General features: G+C 32.0%; 1 protein-coding gene across 2 annotated transcripts in view; it reads left to right on the forward strand.

Moving 5' to 3' along the window:
- The window catches only part of LOC118205317 (uncharacterized), a 136,130-nt gene that overhangs the window by 58,333 nt on the left and 52,533 nt on the right, over nucleotides 1-25,264 (forward strand). For both annotated transcript variants that reach the window (XM_085822028.1, XM_085822029.1), the window contains exons 17-21: nucleotides 1,033-1,137; nucleotides 17,433-17,483; nucleotides 20,731-20,844; nucleotides 22,977-23,042; nucleotides 24,439-24,543. In XM_085822028.1, the coding sequence (XP_085678154.1) occupies nucleotides 1,033-1,137; nucleotides 17,433-17,483; nucleotides 20,731-20,844; nucleotides 22,977-23,042; nucleotides 24,439-24,543 (441 nt within the window). The remainder of the gene's footprint in view (nucleotides 1-1,032; nucleotides 1,138-17,432; nucleotides 17,484-20,730; nucleotides 20,845-22,976; nucleotides 23,043-24,438; nucleotides 24,544-25,264) is intronic.

Raw genomic sequence — 25,264 nt, forward strand, 5'->3', positions numbered from 1 at the left:
ACGGTCGAGTCAAGAGTCGACTCTGACCTGCAGTTCTTTTCACATTTGTCAGCTCTTTTTGGTGTGGTGAGCCTTGTAATATCGTGCTCCCCAATTTTAAAACATTATCATCCTGTTAACCCGCGAGGACCCGGTCTTTACAAAAACATAATACAGAAATTACTTTCGGTGAAATTTTTCGACCCTCTCAGAAACTGCGTTCAACGTCATGTACGTGTCATTTACATGCATTTCCGAAATTTATCTCTCCCTCTTTTTTCAGAAATTGGGTAGCCGAGCCTCCGTGCGCGTTCGCATTGTAATTTTAAACCGGAGAGAGGCGATAAGAAGGTCAAGTTAAGACACGCTATCACCCTCGATGTTTCCGAAACCCAAGACAAGGGCAACCAAGTTTCTGATCCTTCCCCCGCCGAACGCCCTCTACATTCAATCCCATGAAAAACTGTTGCAGAAAAAAAAAAAAAAAAAAATTACCGAAGCTCGGCGGGCGATATGCAAGCAAAGAACGTCTATGAACGTATTTTTTTATGCAAGGTTGCCGTGGGTACCGGCTTGAGTACCCCGAATGCAAACTGTAGGTAGACTGTATTTTTGATAACGATAAAAATCTCAAAGGCATAAAAAGCTTTTCATCAGTTGAAAAGAAGTGATATTCCTTTCACAATGCAATGATATGGGGTTAACCTCAACTTTTCCTGAAATGTAGGATAGAAAATTATGCACAAAAATTTTTAATTCCCAGTGAAGCAACCGCAGTGGCTGAATAACAACTTTGTAGGGGATTCAAATGACTGGGCGTGGTTACGATGATATATTTGCATTTAACATAGCCATTCTGATTCATTTGCCACGTAAGTGGCAAATGAATCAGAATTAAAAACATCATGAAATTTTATTTTGTCATCTTAAAGTTTTTAAAAATGAACTAGTTTTCATAGTTATTTATAAAACGCAATGTTTTTCGATAGCAAATGCAAATTAATATTTTGAAGAAATTAAAATTTTTTATTGAATATAAGGATATTGTTTCAGGCTAATGAAGACTTATCAAGAAAAGTATCACCTTATATTCTCTCCAAGCTAAGAGAGATAAAACAAAGAATGGGAAAGGAAATAGATCAAGTTATAAAACACGAGGTAACGAAAATATATTTTTCAGATAAAAGACATATTGTTAGTTGTCAGAATGTTTTTATCTGTGGTACTTTTTGTCTTTGCTAATAAGATTATTGGTGAATGTGTATTATAAAATTAATTACACAGATTCTCATCACTTATTTGAAAAGAATACCATTACGAAGTGCAGTGAAACCTCAGTTCCATGACAGTTGTCGATATATATTTTACAATATTGAATACTGAAACGGTAACTCAAGGGAAATAATTTGCAAGAAAAGTAGTTAAAATTTTATGCTCATATTTATCTTGCGCAGGGGGGGGGGAGATTAAAATGCTAAATTATTATTTTACTGAGGAGATTTAAAAATATTTTCATACATGATTTTTATTATAATTAACTACGTATAATGATATTTAATAATATCTTTGAATGCGTTTGGTACTATTTATTTTTATATGTTAAATTTATGAACAAAGTTAATTAATTTCCAAATTTTCAAGAGAGAGATTAACAGTGACTTCTTATGACGTGTTTAACCCATCTCGAACAGGATAAATTTCGAAGATGTAAATTTTCCGCAAAGCTTTTCGTGAATTTTCTCATCAGCTACGTAATTACACAACAACTTGAGGTGTATTAAGCATTTCGAGTAGTCCGAATCGGTGTTAGATATTTTCTATAAAAAAAATTAAGTCTTTCTCGTGTATCTGCATAATCATAAATGAATATTCAATGATTCTAGCCAGTGCAAAAACTGGAGGCCCTTCGGAAATTCTTTTTCATCATCATCCTTAGAATACATCAGAAACTGTAAAGCACTGAGTGTGGTGATCCACGGTTTGAAAATGGTTTCTGGATCAGAAGAGATTCGTGCACTAACCTAGTGCTTTGCATTAGAGAGTAAAGAACATCTATGTTATAAAAATACACTTTTATTTACACAGCGAAAACGCGCAGCAACATTATTAACGAAAGCTCATTCTCCTAATAACATACTTCTTTTTACACTCCGCTTGCGCATGCGCATTGACAATTACCAAAGGAGCTTGGCAGATACTGCCATCTGTTGGATAAACTATTCGCTACATATTCCTCCCACCTGAATTTACTGGGAGGTAAATTCACACATCTGTTAAGTATAATATATGCATAATAGTACAGTATACAATATTGAAGCATAAAATTATGCCTACCAAGATGTTCTAATTAAATTGAAATACAAATTTACCTGGAGATGTAGCATTCCATAATTTTCTAGACATATTAACAGATAATACTAAACCTAGAAAAATAAAAATAAATCAAATTATTACAAAGTATTCAAACAAGTACAAACATTTCACAGACGTATCACTGGTTTCACAGTTCTACCACTGCTGGTAGTCATAGGAATATTTTCAGTCATATCCTTTTGGACTGGGTTATCCAGCTCAAGTCTGTACAGTCTTTGCACTGGTCTCAGAAACTCAGAAGTCTCTGTTTTTATGAGAGCAAGTCTTATTTGTCCATCACGACCAGGTAGCAGCTTTATGACACGCGCCAGGTTCCAAAAAGCACGTTTTTTGTTGTTATTTTCAAGTAGAACAATTTCACCCACCTGGAGAGGTTTAGCTATAGAGTTTTTAATGGACTGCTGACGTAACTGTCCTAGATATTCCACACGAAATCTTGCTCTAAGTTGTTCTCTCACCTTTTGTAGATACTTAGGTCGTTTACTCAGTTTTTCCTTATCCACTGTATCGATATCAGGTACTCCTGATTTGGAAATCTCCCGCAGGAACATTTCTAGAGTTAATGGGGATGAATCTTCAACATCTTCCGACACTTAGGTAAGTGGCCTAGTATTGATTACTCTCTCACAGTCGCATAGTACTGTAAGAAACTCCTCGTAATCCAGGGCGGCACGACCTAGAACTTTTCTCAGAATCTGTTTCACCATTTGAACTAAACGTTCCCACCAACCGCCCCACCAAGGTGCGGAAGGAGGAATAAATTTCCACTGAATTCTTTGCTCAGCGGCCTTTGATCGCAGACTCTCCCAATAAATTGTATGCAGAAGGCTCTCCGCTCATTTAAAATTACTGCCATTGTCTGAGTATATTATAGATGGTCTTCCGCGACGAGAAATGAAACGTCTCAATGACTGGAAAAAAGCTTCAGTTGTCAAGGATGTTACTGACTCCAGATGAATGGCCCTATTGACCGCACATGTGTAAAGAACAATATAAGCTTTTCGACCATCTTTAAGGTAGAGGGGTCCTGCCAGATCGACACCCACTATCTCAAAAACATTTGCATCACGTACTCTATCTTTCGGCAAAATTCCTGGAGTTACATCACAACTTTTGGATTTAAATCTTTGACATTTAACACATTTTCTAATGCAGTTTCGTACTGTCTTAGTTTGAGTTTTGAGTTTGATTTTGAGGATCCAATACTTTTCCCGCAAATGAGACATCATCATAGAAGTACCAGCATGCAGCAGCTCATTATGTGCATTCATTATTAGTAATTTTACTACTACATGATCAGATGGCAAAATGACAGGAAACTTAAAGTCATCAGTATCGTCGCGATAAGAAATATTGGTTTTAGCTCTGATCAAACCATCACGATCAACTATAGGTCTGAGGTCTTTAATTTTATCATCGTTCACACTCTTAAATGATTCTCTTTGAACCAATAACATAAGAGTTATCTCAGCTCTTTCAATTTCCGAAACTAACAAAATTTTGGAGGTTTCGTTTGTAATTCTTCGTAATTTAAAGTAAAACCTAAGAATCCAACCTAACATGCGTACAATTTTCTTTATGGATGAAAAGTACCTGTAATACCAATTGTCAGGTTTAGAATCTTTGTTAAGAGTTGTCAATACTGATTTACGCCTTTCTGAATTTATGATCTCTTCGTCCGGCAAATCGGTGCCTCTTGACCATGACGATTCTGGTTCTAACAGCCATGATGGCTTTTCTAAATGTTCTGGCAATTTTTGATCCCAATTTAATCGTAATTTCCAACACTCTTGCAATATCACCTTTGGGAACAGGGTAACGGGAGAAAGGAAGCCTACTGGGTCAAATAACTTATGCGCGCAAGAAAGGAGTGTTCGTTTACTCGCGACAATCTCCTCTTTCTTTAGTGACTCAGTTTTACAGGAAAGAGTATCATCCTTCAAATCCCAGTTTAACCCTAAAACGCAAACGAATGTATCTAAGTTAGAGTTGGGAATTATTTCGGTTTCACAATTCGACTGCCATCCTCTAAGATTAAACTTTCCCAGTGACAATAACATTCTCGATTCTAGTACAAATCTATTCAATTCTTCAAAATTCTTAAAACTAGTCAGGCAATTATCAACATAGAAGGACTCTTTCAAAATGTTGGCTGTAACTGCAAACTGATCTGGGGCACGATTTAAATGATAGTTCAACGTAGCGGCTAACAAAAATGGACTACAGTTAAGCCCAAAAACCACGCGACAATGTCTGTAAATTTTAGTATTCTCTTCTTCTGCACCTTTCCGAAAAAAAAAAAAAAAAAAAAAAAAAAAAAAAAAAAAAAAAAACGCAAATAATCTCTATCCTTCTCTCTTATACCAATCTGCAAGAAGGCTTTCTCAATGTCTGAAATTACTGCAAGAGGATATTTCCGAAAACGATTCAACAATGTTGGAATTATTTCTATTAGGTTGGGACCTTTCTCAAGGCAATCATTTAAGGAAAGTTCTCTTTTGGCGTGTGCCGAAGCATCAAAAACTGGCCTTACTCGCGTAGTTTCGCTAGATTCTTTAAAAACCGGCATATGAGGCAAATAGTGCTCTCTATCTACTTCGCCTTCATTTACCTCTTCAATAATTCGTTCCTTCAACCAAGTATCAAATACTTCCTGATAAACTTTAATTTGATTCGAATCTAATAATTTCCTTCGCGTATTAGTCAGGCGTTTTTCTGCCAACGTTTTATTATTAGACAAGCGAGAGGGGTCCAGTACCCAAGGTAATGCAGTTTCATATCTCCCGTCTGAATCCAAATTCAAATTTTCCTCAAAATATTGCATGGTCTCCTCATGAATTTCAGCTTTCTTTTTAGACTCAACTGGGTCATTTATACCAATAACGTCTAACTTCCACAAGTTTTCTGCTGATCTTTCGTTTAGCAATAAAGAAACACATGCAAGAGAATCATTTATACCCGAAGATTCCTTCGCTGGAATTTTACCCATTAAAATCCATCCCAAACTTGTTTCCATCGCGACCGGACCACTTTGTAAACATTTAATATTTCCGGTGAATAATTTTCCAGCAATATCAGAACCTATCAATAATTTAATGTCACTTTCGTTTTCGGGAGCATTACCCTCTACATCTGACACTTGAATAATTGATTTACGAAGTTCTTTCAACCAAGGACCTTTAGGTATTTTCTTAACATCAGAACAGATAACAGATTCACTTAAACAATGCACACCACATACATATTTATTATCAAGGCTACTCAAATTAACTATATATTTAGAATGCAATTTTTCTTTTGTTTCTACACCTCCGAATAATTTATGAACTAATTTCACTTCACCAACACTGTTCAAAGAATCTGTAATATCTTTCGTTAAATAACTTCTCTCGCAACCCGTATCTATAATCCCTCTGACTATCCTTTCCCTGTTGCCATTTTTTACCCTTACGATTAATGTTTGTAGTAACAAATCGGAGCTCGCGGATCTGCTAGCCAAAACATTGACCTCATTTTTCGCCACAGGCTCTACTTGTTTAGTCTCTTTCAATTGAGAAGGAACTTGTTGACACATTACTGCCAAATGCCTTTTCTGGCAAATTAAACATTTAACCTTGGACTTACAGTTACGAGAAATATGGTTTTTCTTCAAGCATAATAGACATAAACCCTTCTTAAATATTAAATCTTTTTTATCCTGATATGTAAGCGTACTAGCTTTAAAACATTTTTCTGTTAAATGTGGCTTATCACAAAATAAACACGATTCCTCAACTTTCTTAATAGGAGCATTTTCTTTAAATTTGTCTCCTGTATACAAATCATTACAAGTAGGAATATTAGACTCATCATTAATGTAACTTTTAGATTTTCTACTTTTATCAAAAGAAAAACGCGCTAATTTAATTCTCTCTTCAGATATCACTTCATTTTTCAAAAACAGAAGAATAGATTCAAGATCGCTCTTACCTTGTTGTGACGAGCTCTCCCGTTCCCTCTCCCACACGCGTAAGATGTCAGGGGGCAGGCAAGATTCAACTAACGGAAAAATAACACTAGCGTATTTATCTTCAGTCACACCGAAAGAGATTCCAGAGCACGCAGTTTTGTTTCTAAACTGTCGTACAACGATGATAGCGCAAAGTCCTTTTTGGTTGCATTATTATTTATCAACACAAGATTCAATAAATCCCGAACGTACACTTGTATAAGAATATCTTCACGTCCAAAACGATTCTTTAAATGTTCGATGACTTTCGGATAATTTTCTTTAGTTGTCGGGAAACTCTGCACTATTTCCCGTGCTTTCGATTTGGCAGCAATAGCCTGGATCAGATATACGAATTTCAAATGATCATCTAGCACTGGATCTTCGTGTATCTTACTAAAGGTATTCCAGAAATTCAACCATTGTCGTGGATCACCTGTAAATTCAATCAAATTTATTTTCGGAAGCTTCAAATTCGTTGCCGTTGTTCTTGAATCAACAGTTCTGGTTTCATTTACCGATGCATGAGTCAGCAAATCTTTCTCTAGTTTCACAGTGATTTGTTTCACTTTCATCCTGGCTGCTATTAATTTCTCCTTGTAAGTCTCACATGACTCAAATTCTTTATTATATTCTTCTTGCGAGACTTCTTTCGATTTTAATAAGAGATCTAATATTTCTTCATCCAACTGTTGTAGTCGAATTCCTTTATCTTCCAGAATTTCCAGGGACGATAATAGAACATCACTGTTCAATTCTGACTCATTCAAATGTCCATGTAGGCTATTATATGCTTTCGTGAAGGCTGCACGCAGTGGTATTCTTCTTACTTTCAAGGCTTCCATTTCTGCTGTTAAACCATCAAAAGTGTCCTTTACCTAACTAATGCGTCCTGTCGCGGACGCCACTTTTTATTGTGGTGATCCACGGTTTGAAAATGGTTTCTGAATTAGAAGAGATTCGTGCACTAACCTAGTGCTTCGCATTAGAGAGTAAAGAACATCTATGATATAAAAATATACTTTTATTCACACAGCGAAAACGCGCAGCAACATTATTAACGAAAGCTCATTCTCCTAATAACATACTTCTTTTTACACTCCACTTGCGCATGCGCATTGACAATTACCAAAGGAGTTTGGCAGATACTGCCATCTGTTGGATAAACTATTCGCTACACTGAGATTCACATGATCATTTAGTACTTCGCACTTTTTTAATGCCAAAGCATTATCATTATAGAAGGCATATTTTCTATAAAGTAAAACCTAATTAGAGTTTTCTATTCCTTACTAGATAGTCTACTGATTGAGAACTTTTGAATAACTTAAATATTTGTAAATTCAACTTTCAGAAAGAAATTTGGCAATTACTTATAGCATAGCATGTTTTCCGGACGAAAAAATCATGTGCATTGCTCGCAATATATTTATTCAGTAAATGAATCATTTTGAATATTACCAGTTTCTGAAAGAATCTTTTTTTATTAGTTCTTTCAGAAAAAAATATCTTAAAATTGTTGATAATTTCGAAATTAATGACAAATTCATTCATGCAACTGAGCGCTGGACCCGACTGACTGTCTCGGCTTTACTCACAGGTGATTCCAATATTCCCTGTTTCTTGTTTTTCTAAGAGAAATCAAGATTATAAGAAACTGAAGGATGATTTTAAGGCCCAATAAAATACGAGGCTGTCACAGTAATTGGATCCTGATTAAAAGATAATCAGATATTAAAGTCAAAATTTCCAGCACAAGATTGGAATTGATGACACGATGTAATCTGTTAAAAAATGATTTTTCACTTTCGTTTCATTTCCTTATCCAACCTAAGCCTTTCGAAAATCGCTGAAGGCCTTTTACACATTTTTATTATCGCCCATATTCAGTAAGAAATGATTTAATGTTACAAAGCAGTTCCTATAATTTCCTTAAAACCTAAGATTAACTTTTCATTCCCTTTACAGCAATAATGCTGAATGGCTAAATTTTCATTTTTCAGTTTTCCTTCACGACACGTTCCTCCTTATGCGCAGCGGACATCCGCAGCAAATTTGGAAAAAAAAAAAAAAAAAATACCCGTGCTTTATTTGCATTGAAAATTCGGAATCATTCGCCTTCAAGGCGGCAATAAGCTTCGCACTTTTTTAAAATTGACAAACTGATATTCTTCTGTTTACGATATACTGATCTATACACAACATCATACCTTAGTTTAAATCAACCTATTCAGATACTGAGAAACTGATAATATCCACCTTCTTCGATCTTTCAAAAGATTTCTTTAAAAAATATTTTATTGACTGGTTGATGCCGCAGCTCCAGAACGATGAAACCACTTTTGTAAAATACATTAAAGCCTATTAGCAAGAAATTATTTTGTGAAGTTTCTTATGCTTTGTAACTTGAATTACCTAAAAAACATAAACATTTAAAAAAAATTAGCTTACATGTTTAGCTCAGACTGAATTTCTTTTTTCATAGATCCTTTATTTTCCAGAATGGTATGACAGAATTTTAGTTATGTTTTTAAAAATAAAATATCTTCCTTACTCACGGCAACTTAAGTCTTTAATCTTACACTATTTGAGAAAAAACAGACAAGCTAAAACTGAATGCATTTTAGATACAATTACAGAGGGTTATTTAACTAGAAAGGATATTTTTTACTTGACCATAACTTTATCTGAAAGACTAAGAAATTCTTTTGGGTGATATCGTGATCTTCCTCTATTAAAGTGACGGTCATTACTTGCTTTCGAAACACTGAAACTATCGAAAATTTCTTTTGCTAAATTATGTAAAGTACTTGAAATTATATAAAGAAGAAAAATCTACGATCTGGAAATTTTATTGGTTAAATATAAAAGTAACATTTACAGCACACTTCAACAAGTATATTTGGAGGCCTTTTAATTATTATATCATACAGCAAAATGTAAATTACACGTGATAACATAAAATGTGGCCATAAGAGATGGATTTCATTGTTTTAACACCGTTCCGGATGAAGTATTAGTTATTCTTAGTTCGAAAATTTTATTTTGAAACACCATAAGGATAATATTTATTACAAATGATATACTTAATAAATTTCTTTATCAGAATGAACACTGTTTTTTTAAGATTCGATATTTCTTTTTAAAAATACTTATTTTTACTTCCTTTTATGAAGTACAATAATTCCTTTTATAAAGTAAAAATAACCTTTGAGTAATATATCAGCTCATATTCAGCGGAAATTTCAGGAACAGTAAAAACGGATATCCATTTTGACCGTTCCCAAATCCATTTTCACGACTTTTTTTGCTTGACGACTGCACATACGGTCAAAATAAAAGACTTCTTTCCAAAATGGATTCAAAAGGGATTCTTTCCATGTATCTCGCATAACTCGAAAACGATTAACCGCAGACCATTGAAATTTTGTATATGATAGTGCTATAATACCTAGTTGTGCAATCTCCCTCTTTTATTGCAATCGGCAGTATTAAACGTATATGTGTATATAAATTTCCCACCGCCTTACCCAGCCTTTATTTTTGCAGTCTTTGGTCGTAGTCATATACTTTAATTTATAGAAGTGCTTTAAATGACGAAAATATTCATGTTTTAGCAATGTCAAGTTTAAAAAAAAAGCCAAATAACGAAATTTAATTTTTAATTAAATCTCCCAGTTCCTATACTTACTTATATTTGGAAAAGTTTTATTCTCCTTTTAAAATATAATATTATAAGAAGTTAACTTCCGTATGACAAAAATTGTTCCGGATATTAAATTTCAGAATTTGGAGATTTTGGTGTGATTTTCAACTTGCCTCGAAATATCTGTTAATTAAATTAGAATAATTCGAGAAATAAAGTGCAGCCAAAAATAAAATGCGTATATGCAATAGGCCGTACAAGAAAGTCGTGGTGTCTCCATCAGATTTTTTTTTTTAACACAGTAAAATCGCAGGTCACGAATGTAATTTGTTTCTGAAGATCGTTATTTATCCGAAATATTCGTAAACCAAAACTAATTCCCCAACAAGAATTAATGGAAAAGGGATTAATCTGTTCCTAAATTATAGATGACTTCTAATTTAAACTTTCATGATAGTACTTTGTGCCCAAGCTCGTAACATAAAATCAATTGAAAATATTTTATCTAAGATAAAAGAAAAGAAAAGCGCAATGCTAAACATGTAAATTGGTTCACAAAACTTTATATTTCGCTTAACCCTAACGGTGCGAAGGATGGTTGACAGCGTAAATAGAATGTGCTGAGAAAGGAAAAGACAAGATATTGTTGCGTTATTTTTCTTCCTTCACGTTCGTACGGGGTTCGTAGATTTGTAGTGAATAACGACGGCATTTGATGAAGTATCGAAACACACTTTACTTAGCCAATATTAATCAGGACAGCTCCAAAGTCACTTTTTACAGTCGTCGAAGATCTACTATAAACACGCTGAAACTCAGCGACACAGCCTTCACACTATCAGGCTATAACGGTCGAGACAGCTTCACTGCAAAGCACCAGAGTACAGTTCCAGACTCTGCTCGATCGTTCTCGGAACTCCCCGTACTCTCGAGACTCTCCACGCTACAACTCACGATGCACTCGACGACACACATAGCACAGCTCCCGACTCTTCGGTACAGTCGTTCCCAGAGCTCAACACACTCTCTCGACGATGCACCAACCGCGATACAGTGAGAGACCTTTTTCGATGCACTCGACGACCCACTCGGCACTCACTGCCCGGCTGTAGCCAGAAAATGACAAAGGATGGCAGAGCTGCCACATTTGGCGAGAAATCACCCAGTTGGTGACAAAATTAGCGATATGCCATGGACCTATTGAGAACCTTCTGGAACGAATTCTTAATTATTTAGCCCAGAATGTTCTCGAACACAAGCCGAAAGCTATATAAACCCTGCTGGTCCGCAGTCATTTAGTGCCTCGTCTAGTGCGAGTTAGTGTCTCGAGTTAGGCAGTCCATGCGGAGTCGATCGAGTTGACAGCCGGGCAGCGAGTGTCGAGTAGGTCGTCGAGTGCATCGAAAGAGTCTCTTCGTGTATCGCGGTTAGTGCATCGTCGAAAGAGTGTGTTGAGCTCAGGGAACGACTGAACCGAAGAGTCGGGAGTTGTGTTCTGTGTGTCGAGTGCATTGCGAGTTGTAGCGTGGAGAGTCTCGAGAGTACGTGGAGTTCCGAGAACGGCCGAGCAGAGTCGGAAGCTGTACTCCGGTGCTTTGCAGTGAAGCTGTCTCCAACGTTATTACCTGACAGTGTGAAGGCTGTGTCGCTGATTGTTCCAGCGTGTTTATAGTAGATCTTCGACGACTGTAAAAGTGTTTTGGAGCTGTCCTAATTAATATTAGTAAATAAAGTGTGTTTCGATACTCCATTAAGTGCTGTCGTCGTTATTCACTCCAAATCCACACGAACCCCCTACGAATGTGAAGGAAGAAAATACAACTGGTGACAGAGAGGGGAGCTGTACTCTAGGGTATCGTCGAATGCATCGCGAGTTGTAGCGTGGAGAGTCTGATAGTCTGAAGGTTGTGCTGCTGATTGTTCCAGAATGTTTATAGTAAATCTTCGACGACTGTAAAAAGTGACTTTGGAGCTGTCCTGATTAATATTGGCTAAATAAAGTGTGTTTCGATACTTCGCCAAGAAAGTCGTTGTTATTCACTCCAAATCCGAACGAACCCCGTACGTAACGAACGAACGTAAAGGAAGAAAGAAAATAACGTAACAATACTTTTGGAAGACAATCATAAATATGTAACTGACATATATGTGCTTTGAATTCCCATTTGCAGAAAAGCCAACGCTTAAAAATCTTATGATATAATTCTATTTTTATATCAATGCTAAAAGTGGCTTTCAAAGTCTTTATAATATATTACAGAAACACTTTTTAACCAATTTTTAAATATTACTGGAGAAGAAGGGATATTTTTAGGTGGATAAGCGGTGACTTTCTAACTACAGTTTTATATGTAGAATGCATGTATAAAAAATATACGCTTGTATAATCTTACTAAAACGTATCATGTGCATAGTTGTCATATTCTATAATCCTGCTTTATCAGATTCATTTCGTAAAATGGAATCTACTATCAACTATTCAAGAACTATTTTACCTGGCAGTCTTTTCTGAGCACTCTGCATATTTACCAAAATGGAAAGAAAAGTAGATTTTAAATCAAAAATAACTTATGCGGGCTTCAATAAATCAAGATAATTATTTCGCATGTAAAAAATCTGATGTGTACACCACATGACTTCCTTGTATTGGAATATTAAATTATACGCATTTTTTCTTGCATTTCATTTAAACTTATTGGATTGAATTAAATCTACTTCGCCGACAGCGCTAAACCACAATAGAATAAATGCATTCTTTAAAATTTACTTTAGTATTTGTTTACCATAGCGACACTCTGGCGCTAGATTCACTTAACAGTATTAATAATTATATAACAGTTAACTTATATAATAATTATATAACGGAAACTAAGTTAACTGTTATATAATACAATACTTATATAACAGTTAACGTATATATTTCGTTCATATTATAACTCATAATGCACAAAATTTATATCATTTAAAGAATAGAATTATCTAATCGTTGCCACATGTTCTATTCAAATACTATAATAAAGCTAGAATGATGTATAAAAGAAATTAAGCAAAAAAAAAAAAAAAAAAAAAATTTTTTTCACAGACGATTGAGTATTTCTCATTTATTTAATTCAGTTCTCACTTCGCGAGAAGGCAAAAATACATAAAAAACTCAAAATATCTATATTAAAAATTACGCAGTAAATCTCAAACATTTATTTCCTCGAAAAAATTCCAGAAAGAATTAAGCATGATTTAATTGGCAATAATTAAATGAATGCGTTATCTTTGTTGCTGCGAAGCTAAGTTTCTCTAGATTGGCAACAAATTCACTAGTCTCCTGTTTCAAATGTAAACATCAATGGCCGCCATTAAAAACAGGCTTAGCGGCAATTGAACAACCTTAAAATTGCTGATAATTCTAAAAATATTGCACACAGATTTACTAAAGGCATAAAATCCTTAACCGGAAGATAAAAACAACATAATTCAACCATTTTTAAAGCAAATGTACAATTTACAAACATAAAGAAACTGAGATCACAGAGTGGATATATATATAAATAGTATATTTATATACGTTTGGTGCGGCCGATTGCAACCAAAATAAGAGGTGCACATCTACATGTTATAGCAGTCCTACATACAAAATTTCAACGTTCTGAAGCTACTCGTTTTTGAGTTATGCGAGATACGTACGTACATACGTTCGTACAGACGCCACGAAAAATTCTCTTCGGAATTAATTTTAAAGCAGTTTTATAATTTTTTTGAAGGAAAAGAGTATTTTATTCTGTCCTTACCTACAGATATCACGCAAAAACATCGTTAAATTGCATTCGATAGCGGTCAAAATGGATATTTTCGTTGAAATATGCTGCCTGAAACTTTTCGCGATTACAATACTTTCTTTTTACTTCATACAAAGAAGTAAAAATAGTATTAATAACGACACGTATAAACTACATATTATATACAGACTGTGTTGATATATCAAAATCTTTGTTCATAAAATTAATATAAAATAGTTTCTTACTGAAGGATTAAAATGTATTTTTGATGCTGATATTAAAGTATTTATATTTATGAGCTCCACTAGTGTAAAGTGACCACACGTCCCGAATTTGGCGGGACAGTCCCGCTTCCCGCCGATTTTTAAAAATGTTCCGCTTTTTAGAAAACATCTGCATTTCTTATTTTAAATGTACTGTAAAAATATATTGCCTATTATTTATTAATTACTATAGTGAATAAAGAAATAAAAAAAAAACACATAAAATACATGCAGAGTAAACTAAATAGGCAATGTAATGAGTTAGATTTAGTCGGTGGTTTTCGATCATTGTCGTTACGTCTCGTCAAGGAATATGTATTGTTAACAGAGGAAGAGCTAGCATTAGCTGAAGGGCTATTTCTACACCATAAACCACAATCAAAGTTTCAGATCTATTGCTTGTACGTCGCAAATGTTCAAGACATTATACGACAAAAACTTTGCACGTGCAAGGACAAAACCGAAGCAATTATTTGTAATGTTTTTTAACCATATTCGTTTTCACAATTGCAGAAAGAATTAGATTTTAAATGCATATTTATATCAATATATTATGATGCTTCCAACCACAAAGATTTAAAATTATTTTCCACAATTGTTAGACTTTTTAATCGAGAAATAGGAATTAAAATTAGAATATCAGATTTTGTTTCATTCCCGGGTGAAACTTTTCTTCCCAATGGCAGATTGTGAACAGTTGCAGTTTTGTAACTGAGTCCATTAATCTATACTAAGGCCAGACATGGTGTTTTTATTATTATGGAGGCACCTAATAGGTGGGCCATCATTGCCTCCTATGAAGGGACGGACAATTACAACCATGCCTTCTCAGGGATTCGAATCCAGGCCCTTCGGTATCGCAGTCAGGCTCCCTTAACCATCATACCGTCTGGGCGGCTGCCGGGTGAAACTTCATAAATAATTTTTGATTCAATAAGTATTATTTTAAAGAAAGAATAATTTGAACAGTAAAGCCAATTTTGGTGGAAAAGCTAGAAGAGGCATCAATTATGTTTTTACGAAACTTAATTAACGTCTGAACCAAAAAATTATTCGAGTAGGTTGTGCAGCGCACATTCTACACAATACTATACAAATAGCATCTGACTTAACTTCCAGTGGATGTTGAAAATATTATTTCAAAAATTTATTCGTATTTTTATATATATACTGTGAGTGTCAAAAGTTTGAAGGATTTTTGTGAAAACGCAGAAATCGAATATAAAAGAATTATTGGTTACAGCAAAACACGATGGCTAGCTCTTTTACCAGCTGTAGAAAATATTAAAATATAGGAACCATTAAAACCATACTTTTTATCACAAGATAAATGTTCAAGAATATTGCAGCTGTTCTTTGAAAATGACACATCACAAATTTGTCAGTTCATCTACAACCAAGCTACATTATTTCATAATGCTGTGAAAATTATTGAAGAAAATTTCAATTACGGAAGTTTTAAATGAAATCAACAATTTAAAAACAAAACTGCGAGAAAGAATTGATAACGATTACTTTCCTTTAGTTATTCGAGAAAACATCATTAGGTTGGAAGAACAAGGTGCCATATTACACGACCTGATTTTCTGAAAGAAGTCAGAAATTTTTATAATAACTGCTTGAAATATCTTGAAGAACGGACAGTTCAATTTGAGGATATTAAAAACTTTTATTGGGTGACATTTTAAAAAGGAGATTTTATTGGTATATGTGGAAAAATCTTAATATATTAGTAACTATTTCCCGGAAAATAATATTTACGAAAATGATCTTTTTGATGAGGTATCGTTGGTAAAAAGATACGTTAGTAATGAAAAAATTAAATGTTGGTTGTCTGCAAATGTGGAAACAGACAAAAAATGGACGGAGTTATTCCTTCATTTTAAACAGAATAATATTCCGTATGGAAATATTTTGAAAATTGTAGAGCACACGCTCTCCCTTCCAGGAACAAATGCAGCAACAGAACGTTTTTTTAGTATCAATAAAATATGGACGATTGAAATAAACGCAGTTGAACATTAAAACTTTAAAATCTGTATTAAGCAGATTAATTAATAATTTGAACAATTCACGTGAGAAATTTCACGACCTTTTAATAAATGATCCGAATTTATTGCAAAGTATTCACTCGGATAAAAAATATAACCGTGAAAGAGAATTATAATTTTTTTAAATAAAATATTAAAGTAATTAAAAACATAATATTCAAATTATTGTTTTTTAAAAATATTTTTATAGTTACCAATAGTTAATAATAAATATATTTTTGTATATTTATAGACAAGTATATGAATGTATATAATAAAATATATTTTTTTGAATTATTGGTCTGCTTTGATAACTAAATTATAATTCTCATTTCATTCCATTTGTCCCCCTTTGTCTCAATGAAAATGTGGTCACTTTACGCTATTGTCTAAGTGATTAAGACTATTGAATATTGGTAGCTAGATCTGAGTTCGAACTGAGGCAAATAGTTTGGATGCCTGTCTGGTTTTCCCCATGTGCACATGAAATAGAATCCATTTTCCCCTTACAAACTCCTCCCCGCAGCATCCCTTGCATTAGCCACATAGCCATTCATTTACTTTGCCATATTCAAATAACATAACCATATTTTTTCTGAATATCTCTTTTTTGCACAAACAATCCCTCATGTTGTACCCAATCCCGGAACAACACTATTGATATTATACGACCTGTAATTCGTACCCATTTTGCGCTTACTTTTCCAAGTGCACAAAATTTGCATGATTTGATTCCTATCTTAATTATATACTATTATATAATATAATAATAGAAATCTTGTTTTAAACAGGAGATTAAAAAAATAATTTCCATGATTTTAAATTACAAACTGTTTGCTATAAGCCATATAAGTATACATTTAAGAAACATTCTCTACTCGTAAAAGTAAATTTAAAGTTAATTAAGTTTTAAATGAAATCGAATTACAAATAAATGATTAATTATTACTGCGAACTAATCTACAATATCATTTAAATTCTGAGAGCATATGTAAATCAAGTGCAAGCATCAAAATCTATGAATATATAATAAATGTATTCTTTTGAAACCATATAAATATAAAATGTCATATTAATTCCTAATATTTTTAAATAAATGATTAATATCGTATCTTTTACCTTAATAAAAACTATACAAGTATATTTAAAAGGTTACATTTTCAATTGTTAAACACTGTGAAAACGGGAAAAGATATTTAATTTTTACATTAGAATAATTAGTGCAACAATATGTCATTAATTTGTAGAGAGATAATTTAATTATTTAAGCAAATTTCATAATTCCATCTGCTATATTTACAATTTTCTTACTCAGTACGCTTACACTAGCCATATTTTATTTACCATAAAACCTGCTGAATTAATTTTTGGTTCACATTGCAGCAGAAAAACTCTTTTGGATTAAGTGATGAGAAGACAGAAAAGCAAGAAACTGTGAGTCTTAATGTTTTTATTTTTGAATCGGTTACAAGTTTTTTTTTTTTTTTTTTTTCCACAATGAACAATTTTTAAGCACTTTTTCTTTAAAGTACGTGATAGGATACAGCTCAAATATACTGTTATAATGATGTATAATCAAAGATTTAGAGTTTAAATCAGTTAGATGACAAATAAAAAACAACAATAATTAAAAACTTGTAAGGTGTTTTTTTATTAATAAAATTCTTATTTAACACATTTTTTTACTACATTCACTTCAGGAAGAACAACTATTTATGAAAAATATCACGTACTCAGCTTGTACTTCAACATATTTCTATATGGATAGTACCAAAAAAATTCATTTCACCCAATTGACAAAATGTTTTGTCTAATAGTTACATAATAATAAAATTTTGATCATTTCACAAGTAATCAGTGATCAGGAATTCTGTAATTTCTTTATCACTGCTTACGCCCTTATTTTCATTGATACAATTATAGATACTACTCCAAAATTCAATTAAAATTTATATTTTGTATTTAAAAAACATCTTAGTTATATAAGATTGATATTTTGGTTGATATATATTATTTTCTAAGCAGAAACCGTTTTGGGCAGGGAATTGTAATTATCTGAAGGTTTTGGCAATAATCTTTACACTGGCAAATAACAAATAAGTCTGCAAAATATGAGGAACCCCCCTTTTTTTTTTCCAAGATTGTTTTTTAAATTTTATGTTAACATTAGCGTCAAATTTAGATAATTATATTTTATTGTTCCAAAAATGATAAGAGTTGGGCTCATAAATTACGAAGTTTTTAAAGAAAAGTAAAATTATAATATTTTTTAAAAAACTTGACAACTTGTAAATCTTTCCCTACTCCTAACCAATAACAGCAGCAGCCCCCCCCCCCCAAAAAAAAACTATAGACGATTTTTTTAGGCTAAGATGCTTATTGTCATGAATTCATAAATACTATATTCATATTACAGTAATGATTCTTATGCTTGTAAACAATGCTGCATTGTTGATATCAATGTTGCACATTGATCACAATAATTTCCTATTTTATGTCACCTGCAAGTAAAACTATTACTATATTTTCTTATTATCGTGGCATAGTATTTTAACCAGAGTTCTTGATAAATATTAAATGATAAAATTAATACGGCTTTATTTTTTTTGCAAAATTCTTGTACAACTGCTTTATCTATCTAAAAAAATTTCATAAATGACCTTACGTATACGGAAAAGGATTCTTTATCATATATTCTGTGATAAAAACTTCATCCTTGAAAATGATGAACCTGCTCCATTTTCTCGGAAATGCACTGAGCCTCTTGTTATCAAATCCGCAAATTATTTAAAGTTTGTGTACAGCTTTTAGTTGCTTTTGACATGATGGATGGCATTAACATAGATCACTGGTATTCAAACCTTATTAGTGCGACCACAATCAGAGCACCGATCTTTACTTTTAAACACCGACAATTCAGATTTTTTAGCATTTTTATTTACCTTCAGACTTCACTATAAATTTTTGCGACTCCATTTGGGGCCATAGTTTGAAAACCACTGACATAGACTATTTTTTGGCTTCATGCTTAGACGTTTTCAATTTACATTTTATTTCTAGTAATGATGAAAACATGATCTACATGATCTAGTAATGATCTACATGACGAAAAAAACTTACTTTTTTTAAAGAGCAAGACACGGTGTTAAAAAAATTTTCATTATTTATTTGTTTTTTAACCTATTTCATCTGATACTGGGATAGGAAATCTTTTATCCCTTTAAAATATCTTAAAATGATGAAAAGCAGTTTGATGAACTACAGATTTTCCACCTTAACTCTTAAATTTATGTAGTGTTAGCCTTTACGCATTGTGTACAACATATTATAATTGTATTATATACAACATTTTATAATTCACATCAAATATTGTTGCCGATCTTGATTTTTTTCCAAAGAAACATCCTCCGAATAAAATTTGACACGCACATTTATTTCAGTCTTTCCAAACATTCCAATCTAGTTCTTTATGCTATCGTTAAAGCAATATAAAAAGCATAAGATTTCTACTATTTAGACTGCATTACTCACTTTTTGAATCTCAGATTAAGCTGAACAAATATTCAACCTAAACAACTTAATTAAAAAAAGATGTTAAATCATGTTAAATCTTCAAACCATTGTTTTTACTATGTCTCAAATGTACTTTTCCTTTCGTCACTTATTTTTCCTGTTTGAAACCTTCTAAAAACTTAGTCATATGCCTAAAACCTCAAATAAGTAATCTGTTACATGCTAATTTACTTACTCGCAAAGAATGATTCCGAACGAAAAGCGGACTCGTCAAACCTCATCAAGCGGACTCATCAAGTTAAATGAAAGTAAATCATAAAAAGGATCAGTGAGCCAAATTAAAATCACGCTTTTAAATAATTTGATAGATTTCAGGTCACAACATACCACAGGATAAGAATTAAAATACCTCAAATAAGCAATTAAAATCTAATTCCAAAGCAATAAAATAACTCCAATGTAGCTACTACAATCCAATTGTAAAAATTAAAGGATAATAAAAGAAATAATACGTAATTTTAATATACTGAAAAATGATTAAACATACATTGTACAAAAATATCATTTAACATAAATTAGCACGTTTTACCATTAAATGATTACGAAATATTCAATTTAAAATCAAATTTATAGAAATTTAAAAAGTGAAAAATTGTTTCCTGTATTTTGCAACAAATTTTCCTTTAATATATATTAATTTAATAATATGGCCATGTCAAAAACTCAAACCTCACATCTCAGTTTCGAATTCATCTTGGTTTCGAACTCGGTTTAGCTTTTAACTCCCAAACGTATGGTGCATTTTTTATTTCTTATCTATTCAATGGCTTATAATATGATTTTTCATTTGTTAAACATTTGAGGTTTTCTCTGTCATACTTTTATTTGAGTATGTTTTGATTACCATACTTGGTAATCAAACAAAACTTTTATTTCGGACTCTTACTTCGTCAGACCAATTTCTTTCGCCATTTTGTCATAATAATAATAATAATAATAAAGATTATACAATGCTTAGTATTTTTGTACACTATAAAGGAACAAAATTGTTCTTTATACAATTTAGATTATTTAAAATACTAAAATGGAAACTTTTTCCAGACAACTTTCTTTTATTAGTGATGGAAGTTTTGTCTTTAAACATGATTTATACATTTTTTTTTCCCAGAGCAAAGAAGATCTAGTCAAAAAAATAGCACCTCATATTATAGCCAAGCTGAAAGAAATAAGTAAGAAAGTAACAAAAGAGGTGGATCAAGTTATACAGAAAGAAGCAGTAAAAGTATATTTGCAAATATTTGATAACAATAGTTTTAACATTTAGTTAAAGAAATTGCATATTGTGGCAAAACAGACATATATGACAAAAAATTAATATTAATGAAAGAATAATATCATCAGATTTAGTAAGCATGATAAATACCGATCGTATCTATGCGGCCAGTTCTTTGAGAACTCGGATACTATACGCTTTTGCTCCTCCCGAAAAAAAAAGCATTTAACTCATTAATTTTTTTACAGTACAGAGGAAGTGAAACAACGAAATGAATTCGAATTCAGGTTTACCTGAGACAGACAGTAAACCTAACTTTCATAAAAATCTCGCAGTACCTTGAATTCAAATTTTTTTACTCATCCGATAGAGTTATAATAATAAAAATTCACCTATGAAATCTATTTTAATGAACAAAATTTGAAGGATAGCTAACAAAAAGCATATTTTATTTGTTATGTATGCATAACCAATATAATATAAAAAGTGTTTAAAAAAGTTTGCTCAGATAAACATCTACTAAACAGCTGACCACAGAACCCACAGTTTACTCGTATATACACAAAATATGACTCAAGTAAGATATTCCGGCAGTTTACTATAATTTAGTCATGTGACAACAACAAATTATATGAATTTAAAACTTTTATATGGACCTTTCATTAAGGAAATTCTAATTCATAAGTTCTTTCTCATTCCTCCTTCTACAGGGGGAACCCATTATTCTATAATTGGCAAAAACAAAATAAAAAATAAAATAAGAATAATAAAAACCTGTCAGAATTCAATGATTTAAACCATTTTTACCAAATAAAAAATTATATAAAATATAGATTTCAGTATCATATAAACATTCCACTTTGCTTCATACAAAATTTCTAATTTTCAAACCAGACAAGAGCTTATTGCTGATATAGCATTTAAATGGGGAATGGCTAAAAACATCAATCAATACATTATGTTTTTAGAGATTATGGAATTTATTGAAAAAAAACATAATCTTTAGTTCAGATTTCTATGACTATGGTGAAATTTCTCTAGATTGTCATTTTATTTCTGGATCTGTCCGGTAACATTTTATTTGAAAAAATTAGGATTAATATCTGCCATTTTGATCGAATCATTTTTCAGCTTTTGAATCCACGCCAACAGATGCTCACTGAATCAAAATAAACAATTAAGTGCTTAGAAAATTTGCATTCTATCCATGAGCAGATGAAATTTTACATGTAAGTTGAGATATTACAGTAATAAATGCTGTCAATTATTTTTTGTAAAGTTTGCTGAAATTAATTTAAAAAAATTTTCCTAAGACTTCGTAAATGCACTGTATATGCTAATTCATTATTTAAAAAAAAACATATACAAAAGAGAGGAAGAGGACAGAAAACTGAATTAAGAAAATTCTTGGTAATGAAATTCCTAGTTAAAATATTAAATTTGTAATGGTGTTTAATTCTCACTCATAAAATTTGTTTCCAACACATGAAATATATCAATACTTATCCTGTTTAAGAAAAGATCTCCTTATCCTGTTAAGATAGTTTATTTGTCCATGATATAGCATTGTATCATATAATATAGAGGAAGAATGAGAAACTGAGAATAGACAAATACAAGTTTATACTAATATGAATTAAACCATTTTAATAGTACTTAAACTATTGAAAGTTATATCGGAATTTTCCCAAATGTGTCAAAATAAAGATAGTTTAAGATTTAGCTTAAATGCAGTATTTGCAATTTAGTGAAAGATTTCAATTTAGATAGCATTGAGTTACTTTTGCAAAAATCTACGTTGTTACTTTTCTTATTGGCAGGCATGATATGAATAAATTAATTTTGAATTTCTGTAAAATACATAAAGAAATGTTTGATGTCAAATTGTAAAACAAATAATGGTGAAATAAATTTTTAAAAAAGGCGAATAATAATATACCTTTTCTACTAGCTAAAATATTTTGTATTGATTAAATTTGCAATGAATAGCATACTTTGAGTATTGGTTTAATGTTTTCTGAAATTAAAACTTTAATGAAGTAAATATTAAATTTCATATAATTATAATAATTATCTATTTCATATAATTATAATAATTATCTATAATCATAATAATTATCTTTTCTGACATTTGTATTTAGCATATAAATTCAAATGGGCAAAATGGTGAAAAACTACAAAGAAGGCATAAAAGCACATATGGAAGTGTAAGTTTCTTAAAAATTACTTTACAATAAAAAAAAGTAAAATAAATTAATATATTGGATTCATTGCTTATTTATTTAATGGTCTTATACCATTTAATTCTCATACTTATAACTGACATTTTATTTTTCCCAGATTGAAAATTCATTTTCAAACAATAATCATTATTTTAAAAAAATTCTTATTAATTATTAAGGATGAACTATTTATGAAATTGAAAATTGGTGAAAATTTTCTAACATTTACTACAATCCCGTTTGTGAAGATTGCAACACTACGAAGGCATCATGTGAATAAACTGAAACTGATAGGAAATGTAAAATGGAGTATTATATATGCATATATTAGAACTTCAAAGTTGAGCAATTCCCTGAAAACACTCATATTAGCTGTTGTAACATTTTGTTGTCTGCTTGAGATAAATGCTTCATTAGAAGTTATATGCCTCATCCTGATATAAGCTAGTTACACCCTTCTGAAAGGGAGCAAAATTAACAGCCTGTCAGGATTTCCCTATCATGAAATCACAATTCCCATTTACACTGTTTTTTTACAGCTGGATTTCCTAGTGCTTTCACATTCACATCACTGATAAGGCTTAATGCATCAGCAGTAATGCAAATGTGGAAGCAGTGGGCTCAAGAGAACTAGACAAGTCACAAACACACTGATAATGAACCACAAAATTTCGATGCATGGCAGTGATGTAGCTTAATTCAAACATTGCCACCATGTAACATCAAAGTACTGCTTCAACGATACACCAGCATGTGAACTGCATGCACGCGTTCTTTTGACAGGATACCTGACACAAACATTCACCCATGTAGCTAGTGGATTTATTAACACAAATTTTGGCAAGAGATTTTTGTTTTATGGTGAACTATAATAGAAATATTCAAGCTTTTTCTTCCTTGGCCTGCACATTCGCCAGAAATGACGTATATTGCAAACATCTAGAATTATGGACAGGCAACTGACTCACGACACTTGTCTCACCACCAACATGGATTACTTTGGACTTGGAAAAAAGCAATATGGAATAATATTCTCAAGTATACAATCAAAAGCTATTTGATTCAATGTCACAATAAATACAAGTTCTTATTCTGCAGTGCAAGGTGGATTCGTGACATTTTGATGTTTGGCATTTAATACTCTTGTATTGCCCTGCAAATTAAGTTGCTTCATTATAATAACTATGGATTATATTTGGAATAAATTTCATTTAGTTTTTGGTGATTCCTTCAATATTCCATTTTCACAAACAGGACCGTAATTACAACTGAAATCACACAAATCATATCTATAAGTATTAAATTTTAAATGAAAATTTATTTTGAATTCATCTAATTTGTTGTATTCAGTAAATGCATTATATATATTTATATTCTTCAGAGTAAAGATGACACTTATAAAATTATACCACCACATATTCAATCAAGGCTGAGAAAGATACGAGAACAAATGGCTATAGAAATGGATAGAATTATAAAGGATAAGGTACTAAAAGTTTTTCTTCTTTCTATCTTAATACATGTAGAATTTTTTAGTTTAAATATATTTATGAGAAAACTCCCGTTTCTAAATTTAAAAAGTTATATTTTTCTACTGTCAGTGTTTCATGCATATAATTTTTAAAATTACTTTTTGAAAATACTTTTTCATTAACCTAAACAGCAGATTTGTAATAGTTATGAGTATCTAAACCCTAAACAAAAGTTTATAACCGTCACCATTATCCGAATATGGGGAATTAATCAAATGTATAAATTTCAAGATGCTGGACCTTTATCATATTATAAAGTGAATGCAATAGTGAAATTTAAAATGAATTTATAGCAACAAAAACATATTATTCATTATTGTGCAGTGATGTTTAGAATAGTTAATAAAGTACAGACTGCTAAAAAATATACCAACGATAAAGCACGAATTATGAAAGGAAAAAGTTACTCTCCAAAATATAATAAAACTATCATTCAGCCACCTCTTTCAGTATATATACAAGGGGTGATCAAATGAAAAGGTACGAAACGACAAGCTGGGTACAAATGTAGACTTTATTCAAATTATACACCATAGGCCTGAGCAAAACGATCCCACTGATGAACAATCCGCAAGATTCCTAGTTCCCAGAATTCCTGTGGCCGTGACGGGACCCAGTCCTTCACAGCGTCCTTGAGTTCGTCATCCGAGTTGAAGCGCTTCCCTTTCAGGTGTT

This window comes from Stegodyphus dumicola, chromosome 8, assembly GCF_044657685.1.
Source record: "Stegodyphus dumicola isolate Sdum_Otavi_A_Nest chromosome 8, ASM4465768v1".
NCBI classification, from domain to species: Eukaryota; Metazoa; Arthropoda; class Arachnida; order Araneae; family Eresidae; genus Stegodyphus; species Stegodyphus dumicola.